We start from the raw sequence: 14,083 nt of genomic DNA, 5'->3' as shown, positions 1-14,083 counted from the left end.
TTAATGTACATCCATATAGCCCTGGGGGTTATATGTGATGTATTTTTGCCAGCCAAGGTGTTAATATTGCTGCTCAGGGCGCCCCCCCCCCCCCCAGCGCCCTGCACCCATCAGTAACCGCAGTGTGAGGTGTGCATGAGGAGCAATAGCGCACAGCTGCAGTGCTGTGCGCTACCTTGATGAAGACTGATGTCTTCTGCCACCGATTTTCCGGACCTATTCTTGCTTCTGGCTCTGTAAGGGGGCCGGCGGCGCGGCTCTGGGACCGGACTCCGAGGCTGGGCCTGTGTTCGATCCCTCTGGAGCTAATGGTGTCCAGTAGCCTAAGAAGCCCAAGCTGGCTGCAAGCAGGCAGGTTCGCTTCTTCTCCCCTTAGTCCCTCGATGCAGTGAGCCTGTTGCCAGCAGGTCTCACTGAAAATAAAAAACCTAAAACTAACTTTTATCTAAGAAGCTCAGGAGAGCCCCCTAGAGTGCACCCTGCTCGGTCGGGCACAAAAATCTAACTGAGGCTTGGAGGAGGGTCATAGGGGGAGGAGCCAGTGCACACCAGGTAGTCCTAAAGCTTTCTTTTTGTGCGGAGCCGCTATTCCCCATGGTCCTTACGGAGTTCCCAGCATCCACTAGGACGTCAGAGAAACCACTGGTTGCTTTTTCTCCCCAAACATAATACCCTTTTTAGTGGTACCTGGATTAATGTCAGAAATGTGCAACACATTTTTTATTGCCGTAATCATGCAACGGAAGCCCCTTGTGGATTGTGTATATGTCTCATCCTCGTCGACACTGGAGTCAGACTCCGTGTCGACATCTGTGTCTGCCATCTGAGGTAGCGGGCGTTTTTGAGCCCCTGATGGCCTTTAAGACGCCTGGGCAGGCACTGGCTGAGAAGCCGGCTGTCCCACGGCTGTTACGTCATCCAGCCTTTTATGTAAGGAGTTGACACTGTCTGTTAATACCTTCCACATATCCATCCACTCTGGTGTCGACCCCGCAGGGGGTGACATCCCATTTATCGGCACCTGCTCCGCCTCCACATAAGCCTCCTCATCAAACATGTCGACACAGCCGTACCGACACCGCACACACACACAGGGAATGCTCTGACTGAGGACAGGACCCCACAAAGTCCTTTTGGGGAGACAGAGAGAGAGTATGCCAGCACACACCACAGCGCTATATAAACAGGGATTTACACTACACAAAGTGATTTTCCCTATAGCAGCTATAATACACAGTTTTGCGCCTAAATTTAGTGCCCCCCCCCTCTCTTTTTTACCCTATTGAGCCTGGAAACTGCAGGGGAGAGCCTGGGGAGCGTCCTTCCAGCGGAGCTGTGAAGAGAAAATGGCGCCAGTGTGCTGAGGGAGATAGCCCCGCCCCTTTTTCGGCAGGCTTCTCCCGCTCTTTTATTAATATTATGGCAGGGGATTTTTACACATATATAGTTTATTAGACTATATTATGTGTTTTTTGCCATTTTAAGGTAATCTAATTGCAGCCCAGGGCGCCCCCCAGCGACCGGAGTATGTGGTGTGCATGGGGAGCAATGGCGCACAGCTGCAGTGCTGTGCGCTACCTTAATGAAGACCGGAGTCTTCAGCCGCCGATTTCCGGGACGTTCTTCTTGCTTCTGGCTCTGCAAGGGGGACGGCGGCGCAACTCCGGGACCGGACGACCGAGGCTGGGCCTGTGTTCGATCCCTCTGGAGCTAATGGTGTCCAGTATCCTAGAAGCCCAAGCTAGCTGCAAGCAGGTAGGTTCGCTTCTCTCCCCTAAGTCCCTCGTAGCAGTGAGTCTGTAGCCAGCAGATCTCACTGAAAATAAAAAACCTAATAAATACTTTCTTTTCTAGGAGCTCAGGAGAGCCCACTAAGTGCATCCAGCTCTGGCCGGGCACAGATTCTAACTGAGGTCTGGAGGAGGGGCATAGAGGGAGGAGCCAGTGCACACCAGTAGTCCTAATTCTTTCTTAGAGCGCCCAGTCTCCTGCGGAGCCCGTCTATTCCCCATGGTCCTTACGGAGTTCCCAGCATCCACTAGGACGTCAGAGAAATATGTATTTCTCTCTATGTACATACATACCTCTATCAGCTTCAGAAATAAATCTGAAGAACATCATCAATGTGTGTTTGCACCAGCAATAAGGTACATACAGGCGTATATGCGTCTGAACTGTTTGCAAACATGCCTTGCTGTACCTACCATACCCAGTCACATGGTTGGGTCAAATTCATACGAGCGTATAGCTAGTTTTCTGGAGATGCACAGAAACAACTGCTGTATTTTTACCCTTTGCCAACTGGCCTAAATCAAACTCAGGGACAGGCCCTGAGGGGCAGATGTATTAACCTGGAGAAGGCATAAGGAAGTGATAAACCAGTGATAAGTGCACGGTGATAAACGCACCAGCCAATCAGCTCCAATATGCAAATGAACAGTTAGGAGCTGATTGGCTGGTGCGTTTATCACCGTGCACTTATTACTGGTTTATCACTTCCTTATGCCGTCTCCAGGCTTAATACATCTACCCCTCCGTCTTTAAATGTGAGAAGTTCATGCCATTAGACTCAGAAAAGCTAAAGTCACAACAGACTTCAGATAAAGCGCACGTCATACATTTAAAAATACGTTTATACAAATCATTAAAAGGCAGTATGCTTTATACTTTGTACAACAGACCATTCTAAGAGGGATATTCAATTTGGCCCGAAGCTGGCGGGTGATAAGTCTCGCCACCGGGGGCTATTTAATTGGCCCAGATAAGGCGGCGCGTGTCACGGCTTATCGGGGGTTTTGCTTCATCTGCCACCAGCAGGCGAAGCAAACTGCCCGATAACAGCGCCGTTTTCATCCGAAAACAGGGCTATTTCACCCGAAAACACACAGGTTTCACTGAACCTATATGTTTACGGGTGTAAAAGGACTTGTTACCAGCCGAGCTAATTAAGTAGCCCGACCGCAGCACCCGAAGAAACATCAGGGGTTTTTACTCCCGATGTCTCTTTGGGCCAAACTGAATATCCCAGTAAATCTGTATTTCACATATTCCTCTGTGTAAAATTCTTCAGTTGGCCAGTTCTAGCAGGCACCACTGACGACATTACAAACCTTGAGTGTACAATTGTAGGGGCTCTAACAACATTTCACAAACCCAATTAAATGTCACCATGTGTTTGTGCTGAATGGCTAAACTCTATTAGCAACACTGCTAATCATGAAATCCTACCTCATCTCAGGCAAAAATATTACTTTGGGGTCAAGCATGGTTTGGAGACACAGGACAACTGGGGATTAAGTGATCAAGTCTAGTATGTCTTATCACAGTCATTTAATATACTCTGCCAGTATCGAAGACTACCATATCATAGCCAGACTTCAAGTCACATATCTAAAAAAAAAAAAAAAAAACAATAATTCCTTAAAAACAAAAATAAACGGTAGTTAATTTGCAATTTGCAATCATATATCACCACTGTCTTCCTATCCTGTGTACGGAAATCTTTTGATTCCTAGGTTTAACTAAACGTTCAGCAAAATCAGAAATGGACGACATAACAATGCTCCTAAATCTGAAACTCTTCTAGCTGAGGCCATGGGCAGTGAAAGAGAACTTTAGCTGTCAACCATTTAAGATCCACCCTTTTGAGTGGTTCAAATGGAGCAACTTGAATGGCCTTTAGAACTAAACTTAAGTCCTAAGGCACTGTAGGAGGAACAAAAGGAGGTTGAATGTGCAGCATTCCCTGGAAAAAAGTGTGCACATTTTGTAGGTTGGCAATTTTCTTTTGGAACCATACAGTCAATGCTAACACTTGCACTCTCAAAGGAAGCCAACCTTAAACCTTTATCCATTTTTGCCTGAAGGAATACTAGGACTCCGGAATCTCTGAAAGTCCTAGGGTCAAATTTCCGTTCACTGCACCACTAAATATAGGCTTGCCATATTTGGTGATAAATGCGAGCTGAGGAAGGTTTTCTTGCTCTGAGCATTGTTCGAATTACTTGTTGTGAGAATCCTCTTGACTTCAGGATAGAAGTCTCAAGAGCCACACCGTCAAAGACAGTCGATCCAGGTGTCTGTAATAACAAAGACCCCGAGTCAGTAGATCTGGACGTTGTGGGAGTAGGAATGGAGCATCCATTGACATCCTCTGCAGATCTGTGTACCAATGTCTTGTGGGCAAATCTGGAGCTATTCGTATCACGGCACCCTTTCCTTGTTTTTCCTTTCCACCCTGGGTAATAAGGCAACTGGTGGAAACACAAAGGCCAGATGAAAGTCCTGACAGTGCAAACATAGCCCATGGGGGATCAACTTGCACCTGTGTCTGCCTTGCATTTTTCAAGAGACATTGGTAAAAGCTAAAACAATTTGCACACAAACCATCCTGAACCAGATCCTGAGAGGTTAACCCAGCTTTGCAGGACAAACATGATATGAGTGTTGGTGCTGCTGTGATCTGTGTATTTTCCTCACCCTTGCCGCTCTTAGACATGATAAAAAAAAATCAGACACTTGCAGAGTGTACTACACAATTTGTGACTGTAATCACTTTAAGTTTTGTTAAAGTGACATACAATCCGACCCTACCCTGCTTTGCACCAGCATTGAGGATCGGAATAGACAGAAAAAAACTGACAGAAATATAGTAAAGTCAGCAATCACACAATCAGTCACAGGCTATACATTAGTATAATAAGTAATATGAGCACATAATCAACTACAAATACATTTCAAGTATGTAGGAGGTACATATTATTGCATTACCTTATATAAGATTTAATCGTATTCAGATGCATAGCGAAAGAAAACAACAGTAATAATAATCAGACTCATATGCATTAAGCACTTATCCAACTATTCGTACTCAAAAATTAGATAGACTTAGTGCTGTATTACCCGTGCTCAGGAGAGTGGGGTACAGGGACTCATCCCGCTTCCAGGACCGATAAATACGTTTGCGAACGCTGAGTGGATTCAGATGCTAATATTATACACAACCGCTCTGTGAACCTATAGTGAATAGAGATGCCCAAGTGAACACTGATGTACCAGTCACACAGCCGCCTATGCTGCGACTGGGTCCCCTTAGTACACAGAGTCTCAGACGGAAGCGGGAAAACAGTTCATGGCAGGAGACTCGGAGGAAACTGGTCATGAACCGGGGGGAGGAGCGACCAGGGGAGTGTCTGACTCCCCACTGCCGACATCAACCCTAGGGATCGTGGCCTCATACTACCCCCCTGGAGCCTATGATCCCTAAGGCCTTGCGCTGGCGCACTCTAGGTGGCAGACGCATCAGCGACTGTTTGGTAGTTTCCTCCCAAAACAGTGCGGCTGTGTCCGTGTTCCCCCTCTAAGCGGAACAGATGCCTTACCTTCTCCCCGTGCTCCGGCCACAGCCTGGTAATGTCTGCTGGACTTGCTAGTTCATCAGACACAGGCGCCTGCCGAAACAGCACTGTACTTGTGGGTAAGCGTTGTCGCGACCAGGCGGGGGAGTTGTGAATCGACTCTTTCTAAGGTACGTATTAGACGCTTTTGAGAAAGATCACTCAGAAAAAATAGTAAGACTATAAAAATAACATTAAAAAAAAGCTTATGGCTGCTAAAAACCAGCAGCCCTTTTGACCATGGTCCGGTTCCTGCAGCACCAAAAACTGATTTGCCTACGCCAGGAGGCCGGGATATATGGACGGGCCCGTTCCATGCTGGGAGGCTGAAAAGCTTCCCAATGTTATCCAGTGAATAACCTGTGGACCCTGCAGGAGAAAAAAAGCCAACCTGCTTTCATTAGCTAGAGATAAGAAGACACCAGCAAAGAGGAGGAGCACTCATATATTCCTCTCAGACAGCATGTAGAAAACTACTTGTTCTATACCTCTCTAGTATGGTGCTTATCCCAGTGTAATGGCTGTCAGGAATAGTATAGAAAAGTTACTATTCGAGATCTCCATGCAGCCAACAGTAAAGCCTTGCACGATATAACTTATTTAGCGATCTCTAGCATGCACAAAGGCCAACCAACAAGTCTGTCTGGTAATATTACCTTACTACTGCTGAGAATATGGATCTGATGATGCCTGTCCCAGTCACATCAGGATATGAAAATGGGGAAAAATGTTTAACAGCAAGTTAATAAGCCACTGCTTAATGGGGCTGTACAACTTCCTTCAGTGGTTTTAGCTTTGAAGAGAGGATTGCATGGCTATTACGTGCAGCATATGAGTAGTAGTAGTGGGTGGCTCACAGCTAATATTTTCTGATATAAGAACAGGTGTGATATTCGCAATACCAGTGTTCGAGGATGGTAGCGGTCAGAAGACAGACATCGGCACCCCGATGGAGAGAATTCCAACAGAGGTTGGGTAAGTATACTTACCCTTAACCCCCTAACCGTAACCCTCTTCCCCCCACAGCCCAGCCCTAAACCCCCCTGGTGCTGTCTAATATTAACCCCCCCCTTTCCCACGGCGTAACCCTGTCACTGGCATATAGAATATCGGGATGCCAGCTGTTGAGAATCCAGCATCGGTACTTTGACAGTTTTTTGGACAAATGTTGGCATTCCGGCATCAGGATTTCAACCGCCAGCACCCTGAACATATACCAAAAGAATAGCATTGAGTACCATCCCATCACTTGATAACAATCTGAGGAGAGTGTGTAACTCCTTTCATAAAAGTATAGTCTTCCAGACCAGTTGTATTATCTTCAGTTATAACTTGTTTTACAGTAAACTTTACCACAAGAGAGACAGACATCTTAAAAGCTTAACTTTGTATTTTGTTTAAAGGAAAAACTCAAATACCTGCACAATGTGCCAGTGTCTGTGTCCGAGTAAAGTGCTTAAGCCCTGAGAATCTACACTTCCTACAGGGAATGGACTTCGGTCACGCAAGGACTCCGAGTGTAATGATGGACTTCTAACATGTTGTGTCTGAGTTGCATCCCCACAGTTCAAGTACAAGCGATCTTCTCCTTGAAGCAATACTTGTTCTTGGTTGCTCTGTAAAAGAATCAGGTGAAATTTTGTGAAAACTACATTTTGCCTTTGCATGCAAGTTAAAGCTACAAAACCACATGTAATGATTGTGGATGTTTCAGAAATGTATGTTCAAATGGGGGGAAACATGCACTGCCATTGTTGTTCTATTCTAATCTTTAGGAACCAGAGAACTTCTTATATATTTATTGATTTGTATGGCACCAGGCAGTGGGGAAAAAAAATCAGACCATACACAAAATAGGGGGCAAATGAAACAAAGTGTATTGGGGGTCTGTTGTGGACTATTTTTGTCAGTACATAGAAAGTAAAATAAAAGTGGTAAAACGGACACAGAGCAATAAACAGTGATTTCTAGTCATGAAAACAATACATTTGCTTAAAAGCTGAAGATATATGAAAAGCAAGTTACTTCATTTCAGGTTACAAATAAACGATGCAGGCTAATCTTATTTGCAAACTGTAAATTCTGTAGCATCATTTTAAAATGCACACAAATGATAAAAGAACTGACCATGCAGGGGTTCACAGTAAGAGCACTCTTAATGAACTGAAATTGGAGTATTCCAGATTGCTTGGGAACAGCTTTGTCACTTGTCGCAGGTCCACTGGAGTCTGCAGCAATTGCCCACAAATGGTAGCCTTCCGGTCCCCAGCACTGCAGTAACAGACAAATCCACACGAACATGTTACCTAAATATTATGTGAATTTTTTGTTACATGTGAGTTATGAAGAACAGTTGGCAAATACTGATATACAAGAAGAAAAAAAAAGCATTAAAAAAAAAAAGCATAAAAAATAAGAATTTACTTACCGATAATTCTATTTCTCGGAGTCCGTAGTGGATGCTGGGGTTCCTGAAAGGACCATGGGGAATAGCGGCTCCGCAGGAGACAGGGCACAAAAAGTAAAGCTTTTCCAGATCAGGTGGTGTGCACTGGCTCCTCCCCCCATGACCCTCCTCCAGACTCCAGTTAGGTACTGTGCCCGGACGAGCGTACACAATAAGGGAGGATTTTGAATCCCGGGTAAGACTCATACCAGCCACACCAATCACACCGTACAACTTGTGATCTAAACCCAGTTAACAGTATGATAACAAAAGGAGCCTCTGAAAGACGGCTTCCTACAACAATAACCCGATTTTTGTAACAATAACTATGTACAAGTATTGCAGAATAATCCGCACTTGGGATGGGCGCCCAGCATCCACTACGGACTCCGAGAAATAGAATTATCGGTAAGTAAATTCTTATTTTCTCTATCGTCCTAGTGGATGCTGGGGTTCCTGAAAGGACCATGGGGATTATACCAAAGCTCCCAAACGGGCGGGAGAGTGCGGATGACTCTGCAGCACCGAATGAGAGAACTCCAGGTCCTCTTTTGCCAGGGTATCAAATTTGTAAAATTTTACAAACGTGTTCTCCCCCGACCACGTAGCTGCTCGGCAGAGTTGTAATGCCGAGACCCCTCGGGCAGCCGCCCAAGATGAGCCCACCTTCCTTGTGGAATGGGCATTTACATATTTTTTTGCTGTGGCAAGCCTGCCACAGAATGTGCAAGCTGAATTGTACTACAAATCCAACGAGCAATAGTCTGCTTAGAAGCAGGAGCACCCAGCTTGTTGGGTGCATACAGGATAAACAGCAAGTCAGATTTCCTGACTCCAGCCGACCTGGAAACTATATTTTCAGGGCCCTGACAACATCCAGCAACTTGGAGTCCTCCAAGTCCCTAGTAGCCGCAGGCACCACAATAAGCTGGTTCAGGTGAAACGCTGACACCACCTTAGGGAGAAACTGGGGACGAGTCCACAGCTTTGCTCTGTCCGAATGGACAATCAGATATGGCTTTGTGAGATAAAGCCGCCAATTCTGACACTCGCCTGGCCGAGGCCAGGACCAACAGCATGGTCACTTTCCATGTGAGATATATCAAATCCACAGATTTGAGTTGTTTAAAACAATGTGATTTTAGGAATCCCAAACTACGTTGAGATCGCCCAGTGCCACTGGAGACATCAAAAAAGGGGTTGTATATGCAGTACTCCCTTAACAACTTCTGGACTTCAGGAACTGAAGCCAATTTCTTTCTGGAAGAAAATCGACCGGTCGAAATTTGAACCTTAATGGACCCCAATTTGAGACCCATATACACTCCTGCTTGCAGGAAATGTAGGAATTAACCTAGTTGAAATTCTTCCGTGGAGCCTTCCTGGCCTCACACCATGGAACATATTTTCACCTAAGCGGTGATAATGTTGTGCGGTCACCTCCTTCCTGGCTCTGACCAGGGTAGGGATGACCTCTTCCGGAATGCCTTTTCCCTTAGGATCCGGCGTTCACCCGCCCTGGCGTCAACGCAGCTGCGGTAAGTCATGGAACAGACATGATTCTTGCTGAATCAAGATCCTTTCTAGTATCTCTTGAAGTTCCGGGTACCAAGTTCTTCTTGGCCCAAACCGGAACCACGAGTATAGTTCTTACTCCTCTCCTTCCTATCATTCTCCATACACTGGGTATGAAAGGCAGAGGAGGGAACACATACACCGACTGGTACACCCACGGTGTTACCAGAGCGTCCCAGCTATTGCCTGAGGGTCTCTAGACCTGGCGCTTCATGTGGGACGCCATCATAACCACCTTTGGTCTTTCCCAACGGTTTACAAACATGTGGAAACTTCCAGATGAAGTTCCCACTTTTCCGGGTGGAATTCATTTATGCTGAGGAAATCTTCCTAGTTGTCCACTCCCGGAATGAACACTGCTGACAGTGTTATCACATGATCTTTCGCCCAGCGAAGAATCCTTGCTGTCATTGCCCTCCTGCTTCTTGTGCTGCCCCGTCTGTTTACGTGGGCGACTGCCATGATGATGTCCTACTGGATCAGCACCGGTTGACTTTGAAGCAGAGGTCTTCCTAGGCTCAGAGCATCGTAAATTGCCCTTAGCTCCAGTATATTCATGTGGAGAGAAATCTCCAGACTTGACCACACTTCCTTGGAAATTTCTTCCTTGTGTGACTGTTCCCCAGCCTCTCAGGCTGGCATCCGTGGTCACCAGAACACAGTCCTGAATGCTGAATGAGCTGCCCTCTAGAAGATGAGCACTCTGCAGCCCCCACAGAAGAGACACCCTTGTCCTTGGAGACAGGGTTATCCGCTGATGCATCTTGAAGATGCGATCCGGACCATTCGTCCAGCAAATCCCCCTGAAAAGTTTTTGCGTGAGATCTGCCGAATGGAATCGCTTCGTAAGAAGCCACCATTTTTCCCAGGACTCCTGTGCATTGATGCACTGATACTTGGCCTGGATTTAGGAGGTTTCTGACTAGGTCGGATAACTCCCTGGCTTTCCCCTCCAGGAGAAATACCTCTTTCTGGACTATGCCCAGAATCATTCCTAGGAACAGCAGACGTATCATCGGAAAACAGCTGCGATTTTTGGAATATTTAGAATCCACTCGTGCGGTCGTAGAACTACTTTAGATAGTTCTTTTCCGACCTCCAACTGTTCTCTGGAAACTTGTCCCTTTCAGGATATCGTCCAAGTAAGGGATAATTTAGATGCCTTTCTTCTTTTAAGAATCATCTTTTCGGCCATTACCTTGGTAAAGGCCCGGGGTGCCGTGGATAATTCAACGGCAGCGTCTGAAACTGATATTGACAGTTCTGTATCACGAACCAGAGGTACCCTTGTTGAGAAGGGCAAATTTGGACATGGAGGTAATCCTTGATGTCCAGGGACACCATATAGTCCCCTTTTTTCCGGTTCTCTATCACTGCTCTGAGTGACTCCATCTTGATTTGAACCTTTTTATGTAAGTGTTCAAAGATTTCAGATTTAGACTATGTCTCACCAAGCCGTCTGGCTTCAGTACCACAATATAGTGTGGAGGACTAATACCCTTTTCCTTGTTGTAGGAGGGGTACTTTGATTATCACCTGCTGGAAATACAGCTTGTGAATTTTTTCCCAATACTGCCTCCTTGTCGGAGGGAGCCGTTGGTAAAGCAGGCTTCAGGAACCTGCGAGGAAAAAATGTCTCGACTCTCCAATCTGTACCCCTGGGATAATACTTGTATGATCTAGGGGTCAACTTGCGAGTGATCCCACTGCGCGCTGAGACTCTTGAGACTACCCCCCCACTGGTGGAGAGCTTCTTTTCCTGGGAAGGGGCTGCCTGCTGCAGTCTACTTCCCTTTCCTCTATGTCTGGGCAGATATGACTGGCCTTTTGCCCGCTTGCCCACATGGGAACGGAAGGATTGAGGCTGAAAAGACAGTGTCTTTTTCTGCTGAGATGTAACTTGGGGTAAAAAGGTTGGATTTCCCAGCTGTGGCCGTGGCCCCCAGGTCCGACGGACCGACCCCAAATAACTCCTTCCCTTTATACGGCAATACTTCCATGTGCCGTATGGGATCTGTATCACCTGACCACTGTCGTGTCCATGACATCTTATGGACAACGCACTTATCTTGATGCCAGAGTGCAAATATCCCTCTGTGCATCTCGCATACATATATATAGAATGCATCCTATTAAATGCTCTATATCAATAAAATATTTTTAGTCAGGGAATTCGACCAAGCCAACCCAGCACTGCATCTCCAGGCTGATGGCGATCGCTGGTCGCAGTATAACCACCGTCTGTGTGTATATACTTTTTAGGATATTTTTCCAGCTGCCTATCAGCTGGCTCCTTGAGGGCGGCCGTATTTGGAGACGGTAACGCCACTTGATAAGTGTGTGAGCGCCTTATCCACCCTAATGGGTGTTTCCCAACGCGCCCTAACTTCTGGCGGGAAAAGGTATAACGCCAATATTTGCTATCGGGGTAAACCCACGCATCATCACACACTTCATTTTATTTTATCTGATTCAGGAAAAACTACAGGTAGTTTTTTCACTTCCACATAATACCCTTTTTTGTGGTACTTGTAGTATCAGAAATATGTAACAGCTCCTTCATTGCCCTTAACGTGTGGCCCTAATGAGGAATACGTTTGTTTATTCACCGTCGACACTGGATTCAGTGTCCGTGTCTGTGTCTGTGACGACCGACTGAGGTAAATGGGCGTTTTTTTATAAAAAACTCCTGACGGTGTTTCTGAGACGCCTGGACCGTTACTAATTGTTTGTCGGCCGTCTCATGTCGTCAACCGACCTTGCAGCGTGTTGACATTCTCACGTAATTCCCTAAATAAGCCATCCATTCCGGTGTCGACTCCCTAGAGAGTGACATCACCATTACAGGCAATTTCTCCGCCTCCTCCAGCATCGTCCTCATACATGTCGACACACACGTACCGACACACAGCACACACACCTGGAATGCTCTGACAGAGGACAGGACCCCACTAGCCCTTTGGAGAGACAGAGGGAGAGTTTGCCAGCACACACCAAAAAACGCTATAATTACATAGGGACAACCTTATATAAGTGTTTCTCCCTAATAGCATCTTTATATATATATTTATATCGCCAATTTGTGCCCCCCCTCTCTGTTTAAACCCTGTTTCTGTAGTGCAGTGCAGGGGAGAGCCTGGGAGCCTTCTCTCCAGCCTTTCTGTGAGAGAAAAAATGGCGCTGTGTGCTGAGGAGATAGGCCCCGCCCCTTTTACGGCAGGCTCGTCTCCCGCTCTTTAGTGAAGTTTGGCAGGGGTTAAATATCTCCATATAGCCTCTGGGGGCTATATGTGAGGTATTTTTAGCCAGTATATAGGTTTACATTTGCCTCCCAGGGCGCCCCCCCCCAGCGCCCTGCACCCTCAGTGACAGCGTGTGAAGTGTGCTGAGAGGAAAATGGCGCACAGCTGCAGTGCTGTGCGCTACCTTTAGAAGACTGTCAGAGTCTTCAGCCGCCGATTCTGGACCTCTTCTAACTTCAGCATCTGCAAGGGGGCCGGCGGCGCGGCTCCGGTGACCATCCAGGCTGTACCTGTGATCGTCCCTCTGGAGCTAATGTCCAGTAGCCAAGAAGCCAATCCATCCTGCACGCAGGTGAGTTCACTTCTTCTCCCCTCAGTCCCTCGTTGCAGTGATCCTGTTGCCAGCAGGACTCACTGTAAAATAAAAAACCTAAGCTAAACTTTCTCTAAGCAGCTCTTTAGGAGAGCCACCTAGATTGCACCCTTCTCGGCCGGGCACAAAAATCTAACTGGAGTCTGGAGGAGGGTCATGGGGGGAGGAGCCAGTGCACACCACCTGATCTGGAAAAGCTTTACTTTTTGTGCCCTGTCTCCTGCGGAGCCGCTATTCCCCATGGTCCTTTCAGGAACCCCAGCATCCACTAGGACGATAGAGAAAAAAAAAATACAAAAAAAAAATAAATGCTATCCCTCCTGATGGCGACACATAAAATATGGTTTATCCTCCGCCATAAATGTTAAGTTAGTCCTTATTACTCTACATTTTCCTATAGAGTGAAATTAAAAATTTCAAAGAGGAGGCTTACTTTTCGTTTCATGTGTGGGAACAGGAGGAATTAACGTCAGTAGACCAATTTTTATTCATTTCCAAAAAATATGATTTTAAAGACCTACCGGTAAATCCTTTTCTCGTAGTCCATAAGGGATATTGGGGACACATTAGTACGATGGGGTATAGACAGGGTCCAAAGGAGCCAGTGCACTTTAAATTTCTTCCACTGGGTGTGCTGGCTCCTCCACTCTATTTCCCCTCCCACAGGCAGTTATAGGTAAACAGTGCCCGAAGGAGAAATGACATACTTGAGAGAAGGAACATAACAACGAGAAGTGTGGTGAGATTTATACACCAGCACACCATAACATAACTGGGCCAGCAACAGCTGGCAACATAAACAGCTGAACAGGTAACACATAACAGAGAACCTGCAGAAAGTAACCGCACACAGAGGCGGGCGCCCAATATCCCTTATGGACTACGAGAAAAGGATAAACCGGTAGGTATTTAAAATCCTATTTTCTCTAGCATCCATAGGGGATATTGGGGACACATTAGTACGATGGGGATGTCCCAAAGCTTCCAGAACGGGAAGAACATCTGCAGCACCGCCTGCCCAAACTGGGTATCCTCTTTGGCCAGGGTATCA

The 14,083-nt window shown here is 46.4% G+C and overlaps 1 protein-coding gene across 3 annotated transcripts in view; it reads right to left on the bottom strand.

Moving 5' to 3' along the window:
- RIC1 (RIC1 homolog, RAB6A GEF complex partner 1) overlaps window positions 1–14,083 on the bottom strand; it is a 268,206-nt gene that overhangs the window by 96,637 nt on the left and 157,486 nt on the right. For all 3 annotated transcript variants that reach the window (XM_063913985.1, XM_063913986.1, XM_063913984.1), the window contains exons 11-12: window positions 7,524–7,667; window positions 6,815–7,012 (exon numbers count right to left, since the gene is read on the bottom strand). In XM_063913985.1, coding sequence (XP_063770055.1) covers window positions 6,815–7,012; window positions 7,524–7,667 — 342 coding nt within the window. The remainder of the gene's footprint in view (window positions 1–6,814; window positions 7,013–7,523; window positions 7,668–14,083) is intronic.

The sequence above is a fragment of the Pseudophryne corroboree genome, chromosome 1, assembly GCF_028390025.1.
Source record: "Pseudophryne corroboree isolate aPseCor3 chromosome 1, aPseCor3.hap2, whole genome shotgun sequence".
Taxonomy (NCBI): Eukaryota; Metazoa; Chordata; class Amphibia; order Anura; family Myobatrachidae; genus Pseudophryne; species Pseudophryne corroboree.
Note: the sequence above shows the minus strand (reverse complement) of the source record. Positions and strands in the feature narration are given on the sequence as shown.